Genomic DNA, 27,692 nt, shown 5'->3' on the forward strand with positions numbered 1-27,692 from the left:
TTGCCATCACTATGATCCAACAATGATGGTATCCATATCTGTAGTGCACGCATTTGTTGAAGTCAGTTTTATTTGACATGTGACAAATACGGTAAAGGTTATGAATTCTTGAATGAAAGACGTGAAGCATTGATTAAGACCACAGCTGATTCCCTGGACTATGCTTGCAACTGTTCTAATATGGATGATGTCTGCTTTGCAAATGAAAAACAATGAAACATCTTGTTTGATGCAGCCATCACTGACAGTGAGTGAGTGAGTGAGTGAGTGAGTGACGCTTTACCCCTTTAGCAATATTCCAGCAATATCACGGCGGGGGACACCAGTAATGGGCTTCACACATTGTACCCAGTTTGGGAATCGAACCCGGGTCTTCGGCGTGACGAGCGAACGCTTTAACCACTAGGCCACCCGACCGCCCCCATCACTGACAGCATTGTATATGACGATAATGAAATACTTTCATCAGAAGTTGCTTTGTTGCATGATTTTTCCGATAATGTTCCCGCCATTTTGCCTTTTACGCCCAATGGAATCTATTATCGTGATTGATAATTTTACGTTTATAATCATGAAGATGTTTTTATATACATGACTATTGTTTTGTTGAACACCAGTGCTAACGATTATATTTTGAGCGTTAACCTGTTGATATACAGAGCCATACGTTTATTCAAAGAGGTCATGCCTTCCTGCCTTTTCTGTTGCTTTCATTACATTATAAACACGTAGTACCCGTAGTGTACACTTGCTGTCGCAGACTGCCCTGCCAGTCTCACCCTGCCCACACTACCAGACTCCGTCACCTGTCATCTGTCAGACCCGTGTGGCTCCATACAGTGTTGTATTGACGTGGACTTTATCGGGAGATCCTTGAACGTCCAGATAGGAATAGACCCTTGCTCCTACACCTTCACCATGGGCATAGAGAAGCTCGTCTTCACCAGGGCCTTGTCCAGCTACAAATGGGGTGAGAAGGACATATATCTTTAAAGAGTAGATCTAAGGTTGGATAGCGGATATTACAACATCTAGATGCGGGAAGTATATTAATAAGACCCAGTTTGAAATCGCGGGAATCTGTTAAAACCTTTTTCTAAATAATTTTATCTTTCATCTGACCATGTAATACGGTATATGGGACGAGAAAATCAACTTCATCATTTGTAAACATATTAAGTTATTACATGTTCACTGCGTTGGTATTCACGGTGAAGAGGCAATTGGATGGATTGAATGGAATATCGCTAGCCCCCACATATATATTTTTTTAAAAACGAAATGTTGGATGAACTTTACTTTTATAACTGTAATAGAACTACATATGATAAAAATTATGTTTGATGATTCTGGCAACTTTTTTTTTTTCATAGCAACATGTATATATATATTATTGCTACAATATTGTCTTTACAGGAAAACGGGAACACTTTGATCTGAAGGGCGTAGTCCGTGTTGAGTATGTATCCCATTTCACTGTTAGTTACCATTCTCTATATGTTATACATATATTTATAACTATACATATTGTAAATACAAAAAGACGTTATAGCCACGTCCATTAGACTTAACAAATTAAACCCACTGCATATGGCACAGCGGCATATGACAGCCAAATATTGTGTATGTATTGTAGTTTTTCTTTTCAGTTTTATGATAGATGATCTGTTCGGAGAAAAGAAGTTCCTGATCAACCTCAACATCAGTGTCTGTTTTGAGGAGGATTCTTGTCTCATTTCTTTCCCTGCTCTGAAGGACGTTAAGATTCCTAAGTTGGTCTGTGACTGGGAGAGTACAGCAGCTCTTGCAGGTCAGTGATGTGGGTGAGGGTTATACAGGCGTACAACCACAGAATTCTACATGCGTCCCGGCTCGAGACGTTATACCTTAAATAACATTTTTTCCTCGCACTAAGTTTTTTTTTTAAGGATGAGATCTAAATAATAAGTTAGCTGGATGAAAGATATGGAAGACATTTGTACGGATGTTTTCTCAAGGACCATCTCTTGAAGGAGAGCATTAGTTTTTTTGCTTGCTATATGTTTTCAATATCGAAATAAACCGGATAAAAATGTAAGTCAGTTGAAAACAAATATTTCTTTTGACCAAAGGAGTGCCATAAATACTGAAACATGTATGTGTATATACCTTCTTAAACTGATATTGCTACAGACAAACTGTAGTTATTTAGTGTTAATGTTTCTGATTTTTCTTGTATGTACAGATTTTGTTTTGTCTGACTTCCTGGGTGAAATGGATTCAGTTGGATTAACAAGCCTTACGTCAGTCGTCGCAGACAAACTGTTTGAACGTCTAGGGATTTCAGAATATCTGAAAACACCACAGTGTCAAATAACAAAAAGTCCTTATGTGCCTGCTGTTACTGGATGGAGCAATGGTATGTCCGAGAAGAAACAGGTTATAGTTACATGCACTTGTGAGATGTTACCGATATAGTTAAATTGTTTTTCAAGCGTTTTCACCAACTGGTATATTGTCTGCGAAAATCGTTTCTTTTTTTAAGGTTAGGCCCAGTGAATTTGGTAAAATGTATGCAGATTAATTACAAGAAAGGAATCACGAAATACATTATTGTTACGTAAACTTAGTTAAATTTAATTGTGATATGGTGTTTATGTATATAGTGCTCCATTTTATACGTTCATTTCAAAGTTAACCGCATATTGAAAAGGAGTGCAACTATACAGTTTACTGACCTTTCAGAGTGTCCAGTTCCTGGGCTTGACCAGAACCTCCCAGAACTCCCTGGTTCCATGGCATGTCACGTCCCCGACATCTGCACCGCCATTGACTGCTGCATCTACATCGACTTCCTGTCACGTGCCTTCAACATGTTCCTGACAGTGGACATGTGCACCTATCAGCTGACAGTGGGCGTGGGAAATCTGGTCTATAAACGGATGTTGTTTGATTATCAGTGGGGTATGACATAAGGTTTTTTAGTTTTTTTCTCAAACGGTTCCCAAATGTTACATTATTATACATGATCTGCAAGTATTCATAAAGAAGATGACATAGATAAGGATCAGGTTTGTATTATGTTAACGTTCTGGAACCATCACTGATTTTCAGTGATGTATTCGTATAATTTTCACCGCCTTGTTACTTTTAACGCTCAATAAAATCTGTTTCTGCAGATAATCGAGACTGGTCTGTCTCTGTGTTTAATATTTATACACTATGAACAGTGATTTTACAATGGGTGGATTCCTATGATTTCAGGTAGAGAGGACCATTTCTATGTGAAAGGTGTTATCCGAGTAAGGTGAGTATTACATTAGTAACTGTACCTGTAAAACATAATATTATATGCTTATAATACATGCATATACGACACTGGCGTTTACAAACACGCTACAGAATTAACAATTCAGTTAAAGAGATTACGTACATATTACGGAAACAATAACTGAAGCCATTGTGTTTCAGTTACACCATCAACCATTTGTCGTCAGAGAGGAAACTGGAGGTGACAGCAGCTGTCAGTGTGTGTCTGAAACAGAACGAGTGTTTGTTCTCTAAAACCTTCCTTGACAAAGCCAAGATACCACAACCCCTGTGTGACTGGGAGGCCATGCTGAAACAGAAAAGTAAATTGATTTTTGTCAGTGATCATAAATGGTATAAACGTTCCGAGTTCGAGCTTACATTGACCAAGAGTGAAGTAAACGTTTGCTTGTATGGCTTCTGTGGTTGTCCATATATAACTATGGTCATTTTTGTCACCAATATTACAAACATTGTGTTTCTTTTCGCGTTTTCTGAGAAGAAACAAAATGTCCAGGAATGGTGGACTAAAGATAATGTAACATTTTTATTTGAACAGTATTTAAATAATAATTTAGAATGCATGTACATGCAGTTGATTGTATGGTTTGTTCCAGATTTCACATTGTCCAACTGGGCGTCAGGCAAGGGGCTGTCCTCCACCGTCTCTACTCTCTCTGATACTCTGATATCTCAGCTCCTGGATGATCTCGGCGTGTCACAGTATCTCCTCAGTCCAGCCTGTGACCAGTCAGCAAGTCCATATTCTCCTGCTGGGGTAAACAACTGGAATGGTGGTAGGTCTACACACAGAGCTATCCTGATCCACTCTCCTGTAGCGATAAATGCTGTTCAGAATAGTCCTTGAATAAATGTCCATTGAGAAAAAAGCAATGTTGGGCCTCTACACTGCCTTTTTCATAAAACCATCAATTATGTTAATTTCCAGAAACATATTTTACCTACTCATTGCATTGGTTGTGTGTATTAGCTAAGCGAACTATTTAAACTATATCAAATGCTGATGATAACTTGCTACACCATATACACCCATACGTATATTGTACACACATGTATGGAATAAAATGTTTGATCTTTTAAGCATGCAGATGCCTCCCGAAATTGAACAAAATCTTCCTGTTTCCAAAATATAATTTCATGACCTTTCCCTCTGTGCCAATTATTTTCTCAAATGCAGACTAGTAACTAACTCCTTAACATGAAGTGTTATCTTGATGTTCCTATTATACAATCTTTTCTCTATGTTTTCATTCATTCTAGTATGCAGTAACATCACAGTACCATCACTGCCAGACTCTGTGAGATGCTATTTGCACGACAACTGTTCCACTGTCGGCTGTTGTGTGGACGTCCCCCTTATCAATAGAGCAATCCAGATGAAGTTTGATGTGGATATTTGTAACCTTCAGATTACTATGACATTTGAAAATCTGTCATCGACCCTGTCTCTCCTGGAGTACGAATGGGGTACATATATTATCCAAAATAACTTTGAAATAAAAGGAGACAAAAATGCCACACTTGTAACGATATTGCAATAATATCTTTCCAATATGTGTGTGCTCTTCAAAACAAAACGAATGTCATTTGTATTGATGTCAGTGTGTCATGCTTGGGTATGTAAATATTTTCAGGTACGAATGGGCTTTTCATCCTTGGGTCCATGGCGCATCTGACGTAAGTAACATTTATAATCAACAATTTAGGGCATGTTAGGTCAGTGATACAAGCTTCAAGTGTGAGTGACGTGCTGCTATTCAATACTCGTTGCGAAATTGGGAAGTACTATAAAGGCTTTAGCAAAAAGTCTAAATGCTGAAAGATAATTCCTTACTTACATACAAAGCTTCTGTTAAGAAAGCATACATTTCATGTCTTACATTCAAAATCCTGATTCGTTGGTAAGAATTTCTTTGTTTAGTAAACAGACGTCTCACGACCAATGGTCACTTTAAGGAAGTTATGCACTCAACAGTTAGGAAATAAAATGTACGACTAAGGATACAATTAATACAATAAATATAACAGCTGGTTCCAAAATATCACCATAGGTACAAACTAACGCACATCCCAGCCTCACAGAAGTTGGTGATTGACCTGCGTTTGAAGATCTGCTTTGAGGGCAACACATGCGTATTTGACGTCCCAGTCTTGTCAAATTCGGAACTAGTCTATTCTCCGTGCAACTCGAGTCCACCAATGTCGTTGAGAGGTACGTAATTACATACACTTACATGGCGGCGAGAAATCATAACGATACGCGAACCATGGCTTAATGCAATGTAAATACTGTACTAATAAAAGTTGACTTCAAAATTTGTCATCACTTATTCGAAAGGTGGATACAATGGATGCCAGGATGCCATGGTTTCACATCGGCACATTCGAATTGCATGATATGTATAATCTAGCTTATTGATGGAGCCCTAATCGTGTATCTATATTATCGAAACCGTTATGTAAACACTATCTTATTTTATTTATCATTTGTCAAGTTTGACTAGCTATGCGCAATTAGTTTGAAGTAGTGCTGCAAGTGCAGTATTTTATATTGCCATTTTGTCATGAGACATGTGGGGCGGTCCGGTAGCCTAGTGGTTAAAGCGTTCGCTCGTCACGCCGAAGACCCGGGTTCGATTCCACACATGTGTGAAGCCCATTTCTGGTGTCCCCCGTCGTGATATTGCTGGAATATTGCTAAAAGCGACGTAAAACCATACTCACTCACTCACTCATGAGACATGTGAGTGAGCTAGATTTTGCGCCGCTTTGTGGGAGTCGAACGCGGGCCAAGCGACGGCTTCATCCACTAGGCTAGTCCACCGCCCTCTTAAGACATGTACATACACTTAGTTTCTCCATTTCAACCTTTGAAACATCTAAGAACACCTGCTTGCAGCAACTTGCTGAACATTTACAATCCCATGAAGCAGGGTCAGTTTTACATACCGTTGTAATGTAGTACTGAGAAGTAGTACTGAGAAGCAGTATTCAGTACTGGTTGACAAAGAGCCTCAAAGTTTTCACGATTGGTACAACGAATAGTTGTGAAAGGAGAACATTCGGATTTATGAGTTTCCCGTTGTGAGACATTTATGTTTTATTTGCTGTCCATGTTTGACCAGTGATAAAAACAGTAAGAAAAAAGAATGAAAATATATGTGCCTGACATTGTGCTGCTGTCATGAAGGTAATGGAGCTGGCCTTTGGTTTTGAAAACGCGAAACATATCTTTTTTTCTTATAATTCCAAACATTACTTCATATCACAGCAATAGCATGCTTGAATCTGAAGTAGCCATGAACCTTATGTACCTTATGTCAAACAAAGAAGTGATATCCACGAGATGACTGATTTTGTATTGCAGGACTGTCCCTTGACTTTTGGAAGGTTGAAAAGTGTGCTCTTCAAACCTCGGGTAAGGAAGCGTATTATTTCAAATCAACCCTTTAATTATTTGCATTAATAGAAATATAGTTAATGAGAATAAGACGAAGTGTAAAGAAAAATGGAGATAATTTTACAATGAATATGCGTATTTACTTCTAAGATAACATATTTATCTCATCAATTGAACAGACACTGTTGACATATTTATTAGTGACACAGTCAAATTATATAACATGTTATTTGAGAAGACAATACAAATGTTTAATTTGTTATTAAATATTATATATATTATTATATATATTTCTCATTGATCACCACCATCTGTCCCTGTAAGCTATAGCTTTATTCAGGCGGTTTGAAAGTTGTTCCGACAAAAAGTGTTATTTCACTCGGGTTAGATGTTGTTATTTTTAGATAAAATAAAGCATGTCATCTCTAAATTCATGATCAATGCACATTTTGTGAATCTTATACTGAGTAGATTGCCAACAACCCCTTCCTGCTGCCATCTCAAGCACCTGTCGACTGACTGACAACTGCATGGGCATCACGTGTTGTGTGGACGTCGACCTCAAGTACCTCGGCATCTACTCCATCACTGCCGGCATCGAGGTTGACCACTGTAATGACCAACTTGTGTACCATATGGAGAACAAAGAGTGGACTAAGAATCTTCAGACTGTGGAATATGGTGAGTAATGAGGGGATATAGGGCGGCTATTTATGATGAACGATATAAACCGCGGTCCATTAAAACATAGGAAAGGGACCAACAGGATAGAATTATTTCAGTTGGGCATGCTTTTCTTTATGTTTGTTTTCTTGACGAGAATGGTAGTTTGCATTGATATCCGTTTTGCCATGAACTAAGTGAATTTACACCACTACAGCAATAACAGCGACGAAAAACCATTTCCATAATCATAAGAAATCCATTATAAGATTCCGACCATATCATAAGCATGTGTTTATGAATCAAACCGTTTTTAATCTAATCTATTAGAGATAACTGCAATGCCTACACGGATGAGATAATATATTCGATATTTCCACCTGTTTCACAATGTTTTAGACAAAAACCACACAGTGTCAGTTGGCAGTGACATCTCATTGAGCTACTTCATCAGCAAGACTCCGTCCCTCTATGAAGTGTCCTTTCATCTGAAAATATGCACCACGAGCGGCCTTGAGCTCCCCAACACATGCTATTACCACAAGTTCCTGGACACAAAGATGTTCCAGGTTCCTTCCTGTGTACCTGGTGGACGAAGAAGGAGGAAGAGAGATGTTCTGGATTTGTGAGTATTTCCCCAAGATATACTTCCACATTTACAAATAAATATCAAGTATATCACTTGACATTAAAGTAAGATTAACTTTAAAACACTGATGAAGGTGTCCTTTTTTGTTCAAATATGCATATTCTATTGATTTTGTATGCAAATATTAATATTTTACAGTCATGACACACATTCCCTATATTTTTAATTGACTAAATAATCACGTGCATGATACCTCCTACAATCCGTTGAAAGTGAAACACATTACAGTAACTACGGTTAAAACGAACTCAAATTAGTTGTCCCATTGAGTTCGTTATAACCGTAGTTTACTGTAATGTGGTATAACGGTTATAACGAACTAAAATTAGTTGTCCCATTGAGTTCGTTAAAACCGTAGTTCGTTATAAGCATATATAGAGCATATGTACAGCAAATATACAACAAATGGACGGGATCAAAACACATTTCGTTTTATCCGTCAGTTCGTTCGTTATAAACTGTATATGGCCAATGAAGTAGAAATTGTAATTGAAATGTTCCCGATGTTTGTTTGTAGATCCTGATCCAAACGCAAACTGATCTGTCATTGGTGATTCATAGTAAAAGTTTTAGAACTGTCTCAATAGCATATACTACCAACCATAAGTAAATCTTTGAGAGGGTAATAGTAAATTTAATTAATTAAATTCATATTTTCTGACAGCTCATTGTTTCACATGTCTCTCTGTTACAGAATGAAAACGGGCGATGTAAAACGGATCCTTAGAGAAGCTTTGAAGCAGAATTATACAAATGAAGAAATCAAGGATCTCCTTGACAGACTGAAGGCAGAAGCAGTATGAGTTTTTTTCATTCACTAGGCATGGTCAAATATGTTATCAATACTCTGTAAGTTCTTTTAATTAGGCATACGCTTAAAGGACCGACCATTTGAAATTTTCATGAAAGGTGAGTGAGTGAGTGAGTATGGTTTTACGCCGCTTTTAGCAATATTCCCGCAATATCACGGCGGGGGACACCAGAAATGGGCTTCACACATTGTACCCATGTCGGGAATCGAACCCGGGTCTTCGGCGAGACGAGCGAACGCTTTAACCACTAGGCTACCCGAGCGCCCCTCGTGAAAGGTGAACAAAAATGTTCCAGTAAATACAGATTTTACCAAAAATACATGTTCACTTGCTGGATGGTCTGAAATTGTATATCTTTGCTGAAAAATATTAACAAGCCCACCTTCCAAGGAATACAAAAAAAATGTTCTTAGTTAATCTGCGATAAATGCTTGTACGTGTCTGTATAGATTCACTTCGTTCAATATGCGTACACTTGATCTTAAAAAGAATGATGACACTCCTTTTATGGTTCGTATGAATACCTATTTTTTACTAATCTGGATCACTACGCATACAATGGACCATTGTGTTTCTAGATCAAGTGGTTTAAAGATATTGTTGACCTTTGTTATAAAGGTACGTGTTAAAGGTAACCACAATGTCATTATAATAAGACCACACCTGTTTCAGAAAAGACTCAGCTCAGAGGTACTGGAAAGCACTGAAAAGGGTGGCATGGCGACCAACACTAAGAGTGCCATCAAGAAGATGGGTATAGCCAACCCAGGAACCATTCTGTACTCAGGGGAGGTCGGCGGTGGCAACGTCGTGCTGGGCATGGAAGGAGGTGGGTCGTTTTGGATATTCCTGAAAATATAGGTCACACTTGAAGTTAATACATAATATGTCAAGGTTTATTGATACATCATCGGGGTATGACCATGGGTACTGGTAGGAGATGCACTCATCCACATCCTCATCCCTCGGTCACCAAAAGCTTTAAATCTTAAACATACTACATATAATATTTATACTGCACGACATACACATGTACCTGAAGTTAATTAAATAATTAAATAAAATGAATATGTTTTCCCGAGCTGGATCAAACAAAACTATAGTTCGTGTTTGAAAATACCAATGCTCCTCGGTAATATCATGAGGTGTTGTGACTTATTTCGCCTGAAAGGGTAAATGTTAAAATTTGTCTGTCCTAGTCAGAGTGAGTGAGTGAGTGAGTGAGTATGGTTTAACGCCGCTTTTAGTAATATTCCCGCAATATCACGGCGGGGGACACCAGAAATGGGCTTCACACATTGTACCCATGTCGGGAATCGAACCCGGGTCTTCGGCGTGACGAGCGAACGCTTTAACCACTAGGCTACCCGACCGCCCCTTCTGGTCAGAAGTGAGGTCTCCGCGCTAAGGTTGATACATTCAATCACAATTTGTGTTTAGTAGGGTTGTACCATTGTTCATCTACATCTAGTTACATGCTACTTCCTGCCTTCAATGGCACTTTAATTACGTATTCCCAAGTATCATTTATTGTTACAGGCGAGAAGATCATGAAGGTTCTGGGTCAGGTCACCGACATCCTGGGTCGCGGGGATCAGGCGTACACTGTGGGGAAAGGTCTGACTGGGAAAGGACTGCAGCTGCTCGGTGCTAAACTGGCCAACATGAGCATCGGGGAGATGATCGCCATGTTTGATGCCAAGAACATCGACCCTGAACTTGCTCTTCGTCTGACAAGACAACTCAGAGATCTGGCTCTTGCCCTGGTATGTGTTATAAGTTATAGAGTCAAAGTTAAGAATACTGCCAGTCAGGCTGAACATATAATACTTTTTCAAAATAAAAAAAGTAAAGTCATTAAAGGCATGAATGAATGAACTGAATTCTGTGAAGTGTCATTCAATTGAAGAAATGTTAATGTTACAGTCAACAATGCTTGAGTGGTGACACTCATTTAGTTTGGAAAGAAATTAGGCATATAAATTTCTACACTTTCTCTAAAGTATTGGTTGGATCATTTCAAGGAACCTTTTATTTTTATGACTTGTAAATACATTGTTTGATCAATGATCGGTGTTTGAAAGATATTTTCAAAATGACAGTTCACCCTGTCCAAAGCTCTCTCCTAAGCAACTCGAATATCTGACTGTGTTTGAAAAGGTAAATCCGAGGTGACAGATCAAGAGCTGGTGAAAGGTTTCTGTTTTTTAAGGTTTTATTGTTGTAATTCTTGTGTAGGTGTTTTAACACTGTGCTCAATTTGGTATTATTCATGAGAATTGTATGACCTATGATTCTTTAATCGTTCACAGTTTATCAGCTTTTCAGAGAAAAAACCCCTCGATACACGATTTTAAGGAACAGTGAAAGAAAATTAAAACACATTTGTTCAGATACAGTAACTGTTCAATTTCACCCTCTCAGTATTCGGACATCGTCAATGCAATCCTCAACCGTGATGGGACGAATTCCTTCAACTCATTTGATATAATCCTAAAAGGAGACTTTAGCCTGCCAAGGACAAGCATCGGACTTTTCAGCTACAAAAAAAACTTTCTTGTTGGGGGTCTCGTCCCAATGACCTTTGGTAAGTTGAATGCATATTTTGTTTACCTTTACAGCATTCAATGCCACCAGTTACAGTGAATTGGTCAGTGTTCGTTTGACCCTTAAGGCCACACGTTTTAAATTTTATGTTTGATTTTGTCAATCATTCATTTACATGAAAGTCATTCTGCCGTGGAGTTAAAACTGCAACCGGCTTTTTGAATCACTGATAGTGATGTAGATATGGAACGTATGTATAACATTTTATATTGTACACAAGGGTCTATATTACTAGCGGGAGACATAATAAAAATAAATATATTTATGTTTAATTTATTTCTTTTCCAGTTGCTTTTCAGTAGGGGTGGCGGGCCCGTGAAACGAAAAAGAAAAAATGTCTTAAGGCTTTAATGGTTAATTTATTATTTACATCATGGTAACATACATCAACATAAAAACTGAATGATCGAATGATTAAGCGAGTGTGTATTCTGTTAAGAGAAGCTATTGCGCTTAAGGTCCATGTAAGAGAGTAATAGTAGTAATTGTCGACTCACACATGACGAATTGTAGGACTATGGTAAGCCTATGTTTGTTTGTTTGTTGTTTAACGCCGCACTAAGCAATATTCCAGCTATATGACGGCGGTCTGTAAATAATCGAGTCTGGACCAGACAATCCAGTGATTGATGTCATGAGCATCGATCCACGCAATGGGGATCGATGACATGCATCAACCAAGTGAAGAAAGCCTGACCATCCGATCCCGTTAGTCTACTCTTACGACAAGCATAGTCGCCTTTTACGGCAAGCATGGGTTGCTATAGACCTATTCTACCCCGGAATCTTCTCGGGTGGGTAAGCCTATGATGAAGTATTGATGTCATATAGTTGTAGCGCTATGATAACCTGTTGGACCCTGGTAGGCCATGCAACGTTTTGATGATGACCACTGTTGATGTACATGTGGCACAAGGCAGGTGATGCAAAACAGAACCCTTCAGCAGTGATGTTCTTGAAACCATTTCAATGCTGAATCAGTTTATCTTGTTCAACATTAAGTTATATAGAGGTCATAACTACCTGAATCTTCCAATACCAGAAACAGGAGCCGGAGCATCTTATGGTATGAATATAGCCGTAGGAGCCAAGATCCTTGGTATGAAGGTGTTTGGTGAAGCCGTGCCCTTTGGGAGCGCCCATGTGTATGGAGAACTGGGTATTGGATTAGGCATGTACGGCAAGCTGAGAATCGATGGCTACCTCATGAATGTCCAGTTCCCAACCAGAGCTGAAATAGGATTCTCCAAGTTCCCTCTTGACTTGAGGTATGGTGTTTTCATGTACTTGGTTCAGATGACTATTTCATTACTATCTGTGAAGTCTGATATGAATAAAAATAACGTTTCAATCGGTTGTGTTTAGCTATGGATCTCCCATATGGGGATTTCGGGATGTTATAATTGCCCACTTATTAGTAGTGGTTGGCTAACATATTTTTGCTGTCAATATGTGTGCCATTGTGCACCGACGGCCTTGGCCACTCTTTTTCCTGGCCAAATCGCAATGGGTTTTTATCAGGCTGTACGATATAAATTTAGCTTGAATGTTAATGATGATTAATTATCACTCAATAAATCACTGCAACGTATCTCGATTGTCTAATATTTCAAGTAAGGAGCGTTTTGAATTTGTTTTTGAATATTGTATCATTCTATTTGGAAAGGAAATATTTATGTTCATACGAAAAACATATTTTTTTCAGTCTGACAATGGACCTAGATCTAATTCCGGTGATACTGGTACTGAAAGGGCTTGTGACGGTAGAGATCAAATTTCTCAAGATTAAGAAGACTTTGTACGAGGCTGAAATCTTTAGATACACTGCACCAGTCATAAAGAAGAGACTCTTCGACACTGTCAAGAAGGAGGAGGACACGTCTCCACCAGAGTTCCTAGACTATGTGGACAAACCGGTAAGCAGGATGAATTGGTTTATATAGAAGGTCGAAGCAATACCAGACAGTTATTTCCCCTCGTTCTAAGATAGCCAAACTTTTTAACCTACTCGGAAACGGAATAACCTACACCTCATGCCATGGGCGGAGGGGGCAGTTTGGAACAGCCAATTGACTTGCGCGCATGAGCCACCAGTCTCTCTCTCTCTCTCTCTCTCTCTCTCTCTCTCTCTCTCTCTCTCTCTCTCTCTCTCTTTCTCTCAGACATTCCGGTCTCGATCGATCAGTGCATTTGGGATACAATAACATGCATCAACCAAGTCAGAAAGCCTGACCACCCGATCGCCTCTTACGACAAGCAGAGTCGCCTTTTACGGCAAGCATGGGTTGCTGAAGACCTATTCTAACCCGGATCTTCACGGGTTCGGAGGAGTTGAAAATGTCTCCCACATCCAGCCATGGCGGAATTTCTGCCTCGGGCTGGTTTGTTATCGTACTCACCGTATCTCCCTCGCCAGAGCCGTCCTTGCCACTTCGAGATTGGGCAAGGTCAGACCGGAGGTAGACGGGATCATCAACCAGACGTGAGGTTTCAAGACGAGACGCCACGTCTTTCAACCCGAGGCAGAACCTTGAGTTGTGTCGGTCCGGTTCTGGGGATTCTTGGTTATTGGGTCAGATGGATTCGTTTTGGAGGAAGTAATAAAACTAACCAGTATTATTGCGGACGTGGCTCAAATCTCTCATGGATCAGTGTCCCTTTTCGTAGAAATGTTCTTCACACTCTCCACCGTCTAAATCGATATTCATTGATACGTTCGAGATCGGCTCGGATATCCATCTCCGTTCTTCCTTATGACTGGTTGGGGCCATTCGTGCACCTCAGCATTAATTTTTCAATTGATGTCCAACTCAGAATTGCGTACATGGGCTTCCATCAGTATCAAATGGCGAACGAAGAGGCAAGTATTCTGTTGATGCCAGATAAGAATTCTGTGGGATAGAGATAACCCTCTCTAAATGAAAGCGATAGGCTCTCTGAGGATTTAACCAATATAATTCAAATTCAAATAATTGCAAAACTTCTACCTAACAAAGTCGGTCTTGTTATTGCACTGTTGGATCGTTTTACAGGCGCTTCACTGTATCTTCCAACGGCTTCAGACAATGTTTGGGGCTGTTTAATGTCATCTTCCCGAGGCAAGAGAGTTAACTGACTATAAAAGTCCAGTTTCACCCTTGCCGAACATTCTTGTATTATGGAGTTACATTTTGGCTGGGCTAAAGAGTCTATGCATAGCCCAATCAAAATCGCGCAACGAATACGAAATCCGGTTCGTAAACTGTCATGCTGATTTCGTCGATTGCAGAATTTTCAAAGCATGTGCGCCGCCAACTCGTTGTCAACAGATATTTTCCAAATCTTTTCATGATTTTAATCAAGGTGCTCACGTGATTTGATGCACTTATGGATGTAAGACCCGTTTTATCACAATATAGATCTTGGTTATCGATCAGATTGCCTTGTCTGGGCGCCGCCATTTTGGTTGTATCAAAAGCAAGTGATACGAGAGGTGGAATCTGATTGCTCCATAGGAGAGGTTTAGAAGGGACATAACTCGTAATAACCACTGGTGGCACTACGATCGAGCCCAGGAATTCCAGCCTCGTTCGGCAAGGGTGGAAACTGGACTTTTAAAGACAGTTAACTCTCTTGCCTCGGGAAGATGGTTTTATGCAGACACAGCCAATTAAATCAATTTTTCGTCGCTCAAATGCCATGGAGATATTGCAATAAGACTGATTTTCCTTAAATGTAAAGCAGCTTGGAGGGTCCGTGTGGTAATGGTTACATTAAAGTGAAACCACTCAGGGTCATTCAAATTGGTTTACATGCCAAAGGAATGGGACCTGAAGCTTGGATTTATTATAGAGTTTGATGTATTAAATATCTTAACGTCAGTTTGTGGATAAATTTTATAACCTCAGGCCATCCCTGTTGTGTCATACTTGTACGTCAAATCGGTCAGTTCCCACTTGGCCAAAGGTCCTATGGTAACTGCCATTGTTAACAGCTGAGCACAGATCCAAAATGAATTCAGTTAAGAACTTGTTGAATTGACACACATAAATACAAGCAATGATATGATTGCATGTCATATATCATATCATATCATATTTAATTGCCTAAATCTTTGTTTCCATCAGGGAGGTTCTGGTCAAAAGAAGAAGACAGTGTCCACATCACGGAGCTGCTTAGTGAGACAACTCCCCGATAGAGACTACACAGAGCCGGCTGTAGAGATAGCCATAGCTGCCCAGGATGACCGGAGTCAGGTCCAGATCTTTGTGGATGCTGGGACCAAACCTGGACTCAGTGATGTGCTCAGCGGGGAGAAACTTGGCGGACCATCAACAATCATCACCCAGGTATGTCTGATTTGGTACATTATTGCCTGCACCTAAACTGTAACTCAGGGGCAGTAGGATAGCCTAGTGGTCGCTCGTCACGCCGAAGGCCCGGGTTCGATCCCTACGAGGGCTCAATATCTGAATCCCCTCTATGGTGTCCCCCGTCGTGATACTGCTGGAATATTACTAAACATGACGTAAAGCCATACTCACACGACATAAAGTCACACTCACACGACGTAAAGCCATACTCACACGACGAAAAGTCACACTCACACGATGTAAAGCCATACTCACATGATGTAAAGCCATACTCACACGACGTAAAGCCATACTCACTTGACGTAGATCCCTATTCACACGACGTAAAGTCATACTCACACGACGTAAAGCCACACTCACACGATATAAAGCCATACTCACATGACGTAAAGCCATACTCACACGATGTAAAGCCATACTCACATGACGTAAAGCCATATTCACACGACGTAAAGTCATACTCACACAATGTAAAGCCACACTCACATGATGTAAAGCCATACTCACATGACGTAAAGCCATACTCACACAACATAAAGCCATTCTCACACGACATAAAGCCACACTCACATGATGTAAAGCCATACTCACATGACGTAAAGCCATACTCACACGATGTAAAGCCATACTCACTCACTAAACTATAACTCTGTTATATATCTGGTGGTGGTACAACGTCTCTTTCATTTGGACTTTCGACTTGTGGTATCTTTCCATGTGAAGATGTGGTGCACGAATATGAATACAACTTAGATTTGTATTAATCTTGTAAAGCCCATCATTCTACAAATATGCCAAATGGGGTTGTCACGATCCAGTGAAGAAATTACCGGCCGAGCATTAGACAAACATCAATGAAGAATTCAAAGATTAATTTAGCAAATTCAAAGAATAATTTAGTAAGTAAGGATAAGATATATGAACAACTTCATTATTACAATTAGGCACAACGTTTCAGTGTAGGTTCTAACAACGTTATCAAGCATGTGATCTTGTGTTTGATCCTACCAGAAACTATCTGATGGCAACAAGTAACGGTGTTAGAACCTTCAAGGAGTTGTTGATCCTGTATGCCTCTAAAAACACTTTTATCGTTAATCTGGTTGTTTCATACAAATTGAAATAATCATACCTACACGTATTGCGAATACAATCATATTTGGGCCTCACTTTCATGACATCAGAATTTGTTTGATTTTTAACGCCGCATCTTACGGCCAGCATAGGATGCGGAGAACCATTTCCAAGCCGGACTCCTCACTGGGCTTATATCTTAATTATCAAATATGATTTCACAAAGTGATTATCCAAGTCACATTACTTGTCACATTTTATGTAATCATTTGTTTGCAGGAGTATGTGGCTTCGAGGATGTTTATTACCTACTGGCACTTATTGTTTCTTTGGCAACTTTCTGAAGATTCTATTATCTTTGAAAATGGATATATATGTTGCAGCGATTTCCTCAAAGTAGTCATGGTGCCCCTGTCTTCTTCACGGTGTATGGTGAGAACAGCGCAGGCAAGAGATCCACCGTGACTTGCAGCATCCCCACCTATGACGTCACGCCTCCTGGTGGCAGACTGACACCAGACTTTAGTTCAACCAGTAACCCAGCTGAGCTGAGAGGGAATGTGGTGGTGTATGACGATTCAGATCTGGTTAAATCTTCCGTGGGTGTTGGACTGGGAAGGGGAATCTATGGTGATGAAGTCATAGCCTACAACTCTGTCAATCTCAAGAAAAGGAACAGTGTACAGTATGACTGTAAGAAAAATATCCATTTACACATGTGCATAGCTTTTTACAGTTTTTAATGTTTGGGAAGGTGCGAATATTTTCTGGCACCTTTAGCATCATTCCGTGCATATAATAGCAGGGGGCACCAGAAAGTGGCATGAGACATTAATCCATGCATTGGGGTATCGAACCAGAGTCTTCATCGTGAAGAGCCATCGTTTTAACCACTAGACTACACCACATCCCCTCATAACATTAACTGGAAATAAAATTCCGTTAGTGACACCGCCTTATCTGTTTCCCATTCACATCTTTACATAAAGATTCAGTGACAAAAACTCTCCTCAAGATTGAATGACAAGAGGGATGACTTCAACTTTCCAATAGTCAACTTTCCCTTTTTATCGGGCAGTATTCCAGCAGCTCCAGCCTTTTCTGTCTACAATTCAAAACTTACAATTGAGCATCTGTTTAAATGGAAATTTCAAACAACAACTCAGAAGGTATTTGATCAGGGTTACAGCATTCAAGGCTGAAGTGAAGCTTTCAAAATGTGTAATGGTAGACATTTAGAGTTAATTCAAACATTTGACGCATCAGTGACCAATGTGGTAAGTGACGCAACACCACTCATTGAAAAAGGGTAAATGAATTATCAACCATAAATATTTTTTTCATTTGAGCCTACCTTGCGATAGTTTGTCTGAAAGTGTATGTTAGTCTCCACTCTGTGCTATGTGAACATCTCATTAGTTGCTGATTGTATGGTACACTGGTAACATGTAGGAATTTAGACAAATGGAAAATTGCTGGGTAGTATTTCCATGCTATCTATATCCACTAAAACTATACAAATGTTCCAAATTTTCTAGCTGCATCTGACAATGCTGGCCACGAAGCGCTGAAACATTTCACGGGTCGGAAGGACGGCCGACTGATTGGTCCGGTGTTTGCCGAGTTCTTCAGTATGAACCATGCCGGGTCCTGTGTGAAGGAGTGTATGAAGTTCCCGGAGACCAAGTGTATGAGCGTCAACTACGACTACGGACCTAAAGGACATTGTGAACTATTAGAGGGCATTGAAGGACACGACTATAAGATTTTCATTGTGAGTTTGATTTTGTGAAGGTGAATGAAGCTATAGTTTAAGATTAAAATGAGAACCACCGATGTATGTTTTATTGATTAAATACCATATTTATGTGCAAAATATAAAATTGATATTTCATGAGAGTGAAACAAGGCCTTATGTCTACACTGCTTTCAGTCCACCTTGATGACTTGATTATCAGACAAAAATCTAAAGGCAATGCATACAAAATAAATCTGAGAATATTGTGAGTGAGTGAGCCGGGTTTAACGCCGCTTTTAACAGTATTCCAGTTATATCAGGGCGTGTCAGCTTAATGTGGGAGAAAATCCCGAAGTGATGCAGGTCTCAGACGTTTACCACTTCGGTGAAACCCAAGAGCACGGGTATGGTGCTGACAAACCTAGAAACATAATCGGGGCGAACTGGGATTCGAACCCACTATCATAGGATACTGGCGTGTCCAAGGGACGCAACTCTGCACAGCGAATCGCGGCGCCTTAGACGACTGGCCCCCCTGAGAATATTGTGCTTTCCTGATCGAATAACATGTTTTTCGCAATACGTGATCTGATAAAGAGACATTTTAGTTTCTTGATGAGACTTGATGAAAGTGAAAAAGTGAGCAAGATGTCTCCACAGTACTTTTCATTATATTTGAACATAGAGGCTACGGGGAAAGGGAAAAAGTTGTAATAACTGTATTGTGCTTGTGTCAGATACAAATATACGTGTCAAGGATTAATTAAAATATTCACAGGAATTAATAGCAGTGTGGGTGTATATAACCCAATGTTTTTTATTTACCTGTAGTCTGATCGGTATGCTCACTTTGAGAGACTTGGAGTTGGCCTTGCCCACGAGTTCATCTACAAGGATCTGTCTCTACGTCACGGCGCAATGTATTTCTTCAACATCCACCTCATCAACGAGCTTCAGTTCGAGTCCATCCTCCATAGCGAGGGGATCCTTGTAGATTTAACACCTCCCGAGCCAGGTAATTCTTTTATGAAGAACCTTAGCTTTCTCTTGTGTTGTTTGTATTTTTGATGCTTGTGAAGAACAGAGGTTGTGACAATTACTCATACATGTTCGTGTGTGCTGATCCATACACATGATAAGTCGGAATCGTACACTAGACACTGTTTTGGGCACAGATGTTTTAAGAATATAGAAAGGGTTTTGTCGTTTTTCTTTCACGTTCAACTATACAACAATGGCCGCGTATATGTGAACAAGTGCTGATGTGGACACATTTGATTTGTTCAAAATTGGCTGTCCTGTATTACCTTTGATGAAGGATTCCAAAATGGACTTAAATGAAAGAGAATCATCTGGTTTTTAAAATCGAAACTCTCCGAAAATACACTGCTGATGGTGCAACAAGCAATAATCACACACTCACTTCGCTTCGGAACTCAGGGATATGATGTACCTAACACATTCTTTGGCTTTGAGTAAACAGTTGGGATTGGCCATGCTGTCTAAGGGCCAATATTAATCTTGCAAGAATCCAATCCATTGGTGCGAGTCCCAAATTGATTATGGTTCTTGGCTTGTAATACTCGTGGGTTTCACGAAAGTCTTAAACGTCTAGGACCTACATATCATTGTGGGCTTCCCTCCAACATCGAGCTGACATGGCGTGATATAACTGAAGCACTTCACACATCGAGCTGACATGAGCTGATATAACTGAAATACTCCCACATCAAGCTGACAAACTGTGATATAACTGAAACACTCCCTTTTCGAGCCGACATGCCGTGATATCACTGAAATACTCCTACATCGAGCTGACATGAGCTGATATAACTGAAATGCTCCCAGATCAAGCTGACACACTGTGATATAACTGAAACACTCCCACATCAGACTGTCATGCCGTGATAGAACTGAAATACACCCACATCAAGCTGACACGCCGTGATATAACTGAAATATTACCACATCGAGCCGACATGCCGTGATATAAATGAAATACTCTCACATCATGCTGTCATGCCGTGATAGAATTGAAATATTCCCTCATAAAGCTGTCATAAGGATATAACTGAAATACTCCAACATCAAGCTGACCTGCCGTGATATAACTGAAATATTCCCACATCAAGCTGACATGCCGTGATAGAACTGAAATAATCCTACATCGAGCTGACATGACCTGATATAACTGAAACACTCCAACATCAAGCTGCCATGCCGTGATATAACTGAAATACTCCCACATCAAGCTGCCATGCCGTGATATAACTGAAATACTCCCACATAAAGCTGACATGTCGTGATTTATATGAAACACTCCCACATCAAGCTGACATGCCGAGATATAACTGAAATACTCCCACATCAAGCTGACATGCCGTGATACAACTGAAATACTCCCACATAAAGCTGACATGTCGTGATTTATATGAAACACTCCCACATCAAGCTGACATGCCATGATACAAATTGAAATACTCCCACATAAAGCTGACATGCCGTGATAGAACTGAAACACTCCCACATCAAGCTGACCTGCCATGATACAACTGAAATACTCCCACATAAAGCTGACATGTCGTGATTTATATGAAACACTCCCACATCAAGCTGACATGCCGAGATATAACTGAAATACTCCCACATCAAGCTGACATGCCGTGATACAACTGAAATACTCCCACATAAAGCTGACATGTCGTGATTTATATGAAACACTCCCACATCAAGCTGACATGCCGAGATATAACTGAAACACTCCCACATCAAGCTGACATGCCGTGATATAACTGAAATACTCCCACATAAAGCTGACATGCCGAGATAAAACTGAAATACTCCCACATCAAGCTGACATGCCGAGATATTTTACAGAAATACTCCCACATCAAGCTGACATGCCGTGATACAACTGAAATACTCCCACATCAAGCTGACATGCCGAGATATAACTGAAATACTCCCACATCAAAGTGACATGTCATGATATAACTGAAATACTCCCACATCAATGCTGACATGCCGTGATATAACTGAAACACTCCCACATCAAACTGACATGCCATGATACAACTGAAATACTCCCACATAAAGCTGACATGTCGTGATTTATATGAAATACTACCACATCAAGCTGACATGCCATGATATAACTGAAATACTCCAACATCGAGCTGACACACCATGATACAACTGAAATACTCCAACATCGAGCTGACATGTCGTGATTTATATGAAATACTACCACATCAAGCTGACATGCCGTGATATAACTGAAATACTCCCACATCGAGCTGACATCGTTGTCCACCGACTGCACCAGCTGATGATGACCACGTACACGTTTGAACTAGTATTTATTGTGATGTTCAGACCTTAATCAAACATATGTCAGGTGAGTTGATGGCGAACCACGACCACCAGTGCTTTAAGTTATCATTTCTTGTGTTTCAAGCATATTTCAGGATATAGATCAGGCGTGTTATAAATATACATCATTGTTATCTGATGCATATAAAATCATAGAGTTTATCGACTGATAGTTCATGATATGTATTTACCTACTGGCTGTAATCGCGCACATGTTATATGCTGTGTATATTTCTATGCTTTATCCTTCTGTCTATCTGGGGGCACGGGTGGCCCAGTCGTCTAAGGCGCCGCGATTCGTTGTGCAGAGTTGCGTCCCCTGGACACGCCAGAAACCTATGATTCTGGGTTAGAATCCCGGTTCACCCCGATTATGTTTCTAGGTTTGTCAGCACCATACCCGTGCTCGTTGGTTTCACTGAAGTGATAAACGTCTGAGACCTGCATCACTTCGGGCTTTCCTCCCACATTAAGCTGACACGCCGTGATATAACTGGAATACTGTTAAAAGCGGCGTTAAACCCAACTCACTCACTCACTCATTGTGTCTGTCTACAAAAGAAGGATTTTGAAATAGCTGCATTAATCACTACTTTTTCAGGTCCACTGGCACATGTCAGTCTGGATGTCATGGAGGTGAAGTCGTGTGCCAGTTTGGCTCCCTATGACAGATCAGAGTGGAAACTCAGGTGTCGAGGTGCCAACAATCAGATTAAAAACCACAGGTGGGAGACAAGTGTTTGAATGACAACATTCACTTGACACATGTACCAAGCCATGGTTGTATTCAATAGTTTACGGTTGCAATTAATATGTATTTAAGCGACACATTTCTGTTTTTGAGGTGCAGGTAATTACTGGCCTCATATGGCACAATCAGAACTGTTCCAGGAATACTTAACTGATCATTCAACTACAGTGTCAAATGGAACCTGTATAAAGGGAGTACTATGTTGTCTGATAGACCTTCAACAACTTGACATGATCATGTTCAGACATATATCTTTAAAGTTTATATCACAAATATCGACATTCTGTTTTTCAGAATAATCCATGACGGTCCTGGTTCTAAAACAATTTTCAATGGTGACATACCTTTTACCGACCTCCTCTATACTAGAGCCAGCAGATTTATATCAGGTCTGTTGATGAGTGTTCTAAATCTTCTACATGCCTGTTGTTTCAAGTATACATATCGCCAGTAGTTCGACTCGCTACATAATCGTAGCTAATGGCCCCATGCGACCAGTGTCTCACTACGTTGCATGCTTAGTATCATCAGATGTTGTCTGTGATTACTGTGTCAATGCTGAAACAAATGTCCTGTACATATGCTTACAACACAACATGTACATATATATGAGAAAAGCAGAGACGAAACCATACGTCAATGAAATCGTACTTACTGGCAAATGTCCCTTGTTTGTGCAAATTTAAACTTTCCAAACAGCAATAGTATTTCTTGCAAAGTGCCGACTATCGGGCTGGACGAATATCGTCATTACCTGAACTTACCCGTGTGACTTTTCATGGTAGAATTGACGCACAGGAACCTATGCTTTGTCATTATGAATGGATCGGGAGCTCAGGAGGTGCCTTGGCGGGTTGCGTATCATCGTTGTACACTTCCGGTCAATGTTTTTTTCTGGTTCAGACTTGATTTTTTACAGTCGGACGTGATATATGTGTACTTTGAATGTTGCTGACCAGTCAGCGTTAATCAACACCCACTCAATTAGGACGTATTTAGACCCGCTAGGGAGCATTCATTAAACAGATATAAAGAAATGTCGCTAATATTAACTTCAAACGCATTAAATCTGATGATTAAGTTCAAAATATAATCTGGTTTGAATACGGTTTGCTGAAATATCATACATGAGACTGATTGTGTTCTTTAGCCGCCGGGGGGCGGTCGGGTTGCCTTGTGGTTAACAAAACCATACTCACTCACTCACTCACTCACTCACTCACTCACTCACTCTATAGCCGCCGGTGGGTATAGCTCCCCTTTTCGCGAACACCTGGTATTATCACCATTTGATAGTGATTCATGACAAATGCTGATGACATAGTCGGAATTATACATTGGGCTCTGCTTTAATAATTTCTCCTGCTTATGGAATTGATTAGGTGGCTCTTGTTTCTAAAGTGGTATACATTCCATGTAGTTCATTGTTAAATATTATAATTAGTCAAAATATACAAGCAAAATACAAGTCTTGTTCCACAAGTACCTTGTTAGACGGGCGCGTGATAGCAGCCCCCAAATCATATCTGCTCTGTGTCCCTGTTTCAGCTAACTGGAACGGCATCATGGACAAAGAGACTGGCATCCTTGGCTACTCCTGGACCGTGGGGAGACAAATCTGTGAGGAGCTGATCCACCCTCATCATGACCCTCACAGAAACCTGTTTGACGAATCAGCGTGGACAAATACAGGTGTCATCATTCCAAGGGCTCCCTATGACCCTCTCCCAGGTACTGTTGTTATTCCTGGTGTAGCTGTTGATCAAACTATCGATGCCTTGCCCATTTTGTGTCTTTGTTCTTGAAGGTATTCAACAATATTTCAATTAAAGGTCAACCTGTAAATAATGTAGCCTGGATCAGACAATGGCATGCCATCTCACCTCGTACGATCATCAAGACAGTTAGTAGTGAGTGAGTGAGTGAGTTGGTTTTAACGCCGCTTTTAACAGTATTCCAGTAATATCACGGCGTGTCAGCTTAATGTGGGAGGAAAGCCCGAAGTGATGCAGGTCTCAGACGTTTACCACTTCGGTGAAACCCACGAGCACGGGTATGGTGCTGACAAACCTAGCTACATAATCGGGGCTAAACGGGATTCGAACCCACAATTATAGGTTTCTGGCGTGTCCAAGGGACGCAACTCTGCATAGCGAATCGCGGCGCCTTAGACGACTGGGCCACCCGTGCCCCCAGACAGTTAGTATATGTAATGACATGGCCTCACTTTACCACTTGATCATCCATTGTAATAATCGTCTGTAAATTGGAATACATGCGCTTACCAACAACAATAGTTGACCTAATTAGCATTTTATTTTTATAAAAATGAAGTAAGACAACGTCCCACACCGTCAGGGTAAAATCAAACGCAGTTTGCAAAGTCACTAAACCTGACCACCCGATCCATTCACTCGCCTCTTTGGTTTCATAGAACGCACGTAGGTAGCTGGAGACCAATCCTAACCTTGAATCCCCAAATTGTCCATCACTCAAATACAATGTAACAATGGCATCGATATGAATGGATCCCTGAAAATACGCGATGACACCGAAAAGTAATACTAAAAATGGCGTTGTGTTGAAGAAAATGGTTTTAAGAAGGTGCCTATTTTTAAGGCATCGAGATATATGTAAAGAGGCGCAGGAAGATGGCAGTTTGTGTTGAAGAAAATGCTTATAAGTAGGTGCCTAGTTTTAAGGCATCATGATATATGTAAAATGGCGCAGGAAGATGGCATTTTGTGTTGAAGAAAATGCTTATAAGTAGGTGCCTAGTTTTAAGGCATCATGATATATTTCTCTTTTCTCTTACGGTAAAGTTTAGCTATGAAAATGAAAGTAAGACAACCTATCTTGACAGATTAACTATTATCATATGAAAAAGGGTGTTCTTAATTTCATTTGAGTATTATTTCATGTTGACTCGGGATCCATATTAATGTTAGTTGGTTTGATTTCAGATGGGAAGTATTACGTCACGTTGCGAGCCCTGAACAAGGTCGAGTATGGAGGACCGTTAGCGACTACAATCTGTCACACCACGCCTCTTGGCATTGATAACACACCACCGTTTTTATACGAGATCTATAATATTTCCTACAACGAAGATACATTCACCATTAACGCGCAGTTTAACGCCAGGTAATTTTGTGTTGCTGTTTTTTAATTCCGGTTCAACAAACAACTAGATCAATAGAAGTCTGACTCAAAATCGTTTGTACAATGAACGTCATGTTTAAGTTTAAATATGATGTTTTTCATACGTTTTTAAAACAAACGCTGTCTCACCCAATCAATAACCCCTTTACAGAACAAGCACTAACGTGATTTTTTGAATATATACTACTCGATCTTTGCTGGTGTGAGGGAGTATCCAGGTGACGTTTGACAGTAACTGATTTCTCGGATATTGTGTCATGGAACTGAGTCCTGTGAAGCCACATTTCAACTTGATTAAAAATAAATACAAAGTTCGAATAGCTGTTGTCGCGCTACGTCACAGTGAGAACTATCTCACTTTTCCTATCAAATGGTGAGTAGTATATCATGTGCTAATGTATAACAGTGACCCAGAGTCCGACATCAGAGAAGCAGACTTGTGTCTGGGGCAGACCAAACGTGACTGTCATCACATGAAATGGCAGAGATCCTCGCACAATGATGGCGATATCACCCATCAGTTCCAGATCCCAGGTGGAACTCCTGTCTGGATTAAAGTCAGGGTCATCAATAATGGTGAGGTATAGCTTGTCAGGGTCATCAACATTGGTGAGTAATAACTTGTCAGGGTCATCGTCATTGGTTAGTTATAGCGTGTAAGGGTCAACAACATTGGTGAGTTATAACTTGTCAGGGTCATCAACAATTGTGAGTTATAACTTGTCAGGGTCATCAACATTGGTGAGTTATTCATTGTCAGGGTCATCAACAATGGTGAGATATAGCTTGCCCGGGTCATCAACAATGGTGAGTTATAGCTTGCCAGGGTTATCAACAATGGTGAGTTATACCTTGCCAGGGTCATATACAATGGTGAGTTATAGCTTGTCAGGGTCATTAACAATGGTGAGTTACAGCTTGTCAGGGTCATCAACAATGGTGAGTTTTAATAACACGCCTCTTCACAGTGATGAAAACGTAGTGAATAATAGCAACTTATCACAACCAAAACATTCACCTCGATATATTTAATTGCTTGAAAAGTCCAGTACACATACCATTATAAACAGCGAATTTCCCAGAGGTTATAACATGCAAGATAATTTAGAAAATTCACACTTTGATATTTTTTCAAATTAATGTCCAAACGGGGACACGGAGGAGACCCCAGATTTCCGGCACGTGCAGAACTAAATAGTAAATGGTGAAATCAATAAATAACCAAACAAGATCAATGAATAATCAATAATATATAAAATGGAAACACGTGGTTTAGACTTACAGTACAGGGCAGTACAATGGGTCAAAATAGTTGGCAGCAGGAACACATTCCCTGAATGTAAAGGCTCCGTTGCATAAGTCAGTGCACTCACGAATGTCCAGGATTAGTCAAGAGTCGAATGTCTTGAATGAGGCACCTGCTCAGTCCTTGAATCAAGGAAACCTGTTGGAAGCGGGCAGAAAAGTCGATGTTTTCCAATAGATATCCCGTCTGCACTGGGCCAGGAGCCAAGCCATGTCCTAGAGGACTTGGAGTCGCCCTCGTCTACAGAAACAGCCAGCCGTCTAGAGTGTTTTGTGAACAGTGTAATCAGTCAGTTGAATCGACAACTTTACAGCAGAACTCCCTATACAGGGAGGGCAACGAAGGTATTAAGCACTGGAACGGAATTTGGACTGTAAACACTGAGGTCACTCTAAAGAGCTAGCTGTCAAGGTCACTACCAGAACTAGATATTGTTGATATGTAGAGCGCCTCAATCAATTTGCTGCCACTTAATGTCAACACTCCTGCCAATCACA

General features: G+C 40.2%; 1 protein-coding gene across 1 annotated transcript in view; it reads left to right on the forward strand.

Moving 5' to 3' along the window:
* The first annotated feature begins 3,233 nt into the window (after positions 1-3,233).
* LOC124137747 overlaps positions 3,234-27,692 on the forward strand; it is a 67,634-nt gene continuing 43,175 nt past the window's right edge. Inside the window, exons 1-23 of the mRNA XM_048402722.1 lie at positions 3,234-3,286; positions 3,451-3,611; positions 3,906-4,085; positions 4,570-4,776; positions 5,384-5,521; positions 6,677-6,727; positions 7,181-7,390; positions 7,772-7,997; positions 8,716-8,818; positions 9,506-9,662; positions 10,373-10,599; positions 11,258-11,420; positions 12,483-12,708; positions 13,146-13,356; positions 15,547-15,768; positions 17,250-17,559; positions 18,405-18,640; positions 19,436-19,619; positions 22,578-22,701; positions 23,022-23,116; positions 24,276-24,458; positions 25,691-25,871; positions 26,296-26,465. Of these exons, the coding sequence (XP_048258679.1) occupies positions 3,234-3,286; positions 3,451-3,611; positions 3,906-4,085; positions 4,570-4,776; positions 5,384-5,521; positions 6,677-6,727; positions 7,181-7,390; positions 7,772-7,997; positions 8,716-8,818; positions 9,506-9,662; positions 10,373-10,599; positions 11,258-11,420; positions 12,483-12,708; positions 13,146-13,356; positions 15,547-15,768; positions 17,250-17,559; positions 18,405-18,640; positions 19,436-19,619; positions 22,578-22,701; positions 23,022-23,116; positions 24,276-24,458; positions 25,691-25,871; positions 26,296-26,465 (4,018 nt within the window). The remainder of the gene's footprint in view (positions 3,287-3,450; positions 3,612-3,905; positions 4,086-4,569; positions 4,777-5,383; positions 5,522-6,676; positions 6,728-7,180; positions 7,391-7,771; positions 7,998-8,715; positions 8,819-9,505; positions 9,663-10,372; positions 10,600-11,257; positions 11,421-12,482; positions 12,709-13,145; positions 13,357-15,546; positions 15,769-17,249; positions 17,560-18,404; positions 18,641-19,435; positions 19,620-22,577; positions 22,702-23,021; positions 23,117-24,275; positions 24,459-25,690; positions 25,872-26,295; positions 26,466-27,692) is intronic.

Source organism: Haliotis rufescens, unplaced genomic scaffold, assembly GCF_023055435.1.
Source record: "Haliotis rufescens isolate VD_foot unplaced genomic scaffold, xgHalRufe1.0.p SCAF_29, whole genome shotgun sequence".
NCBI classification, from domain to species: Eukaryota; Metazoa; Mollusca; class Gastropoda; order Lepetellida; family Haliotidae; genus Haliotis; species Haliotis rufescens.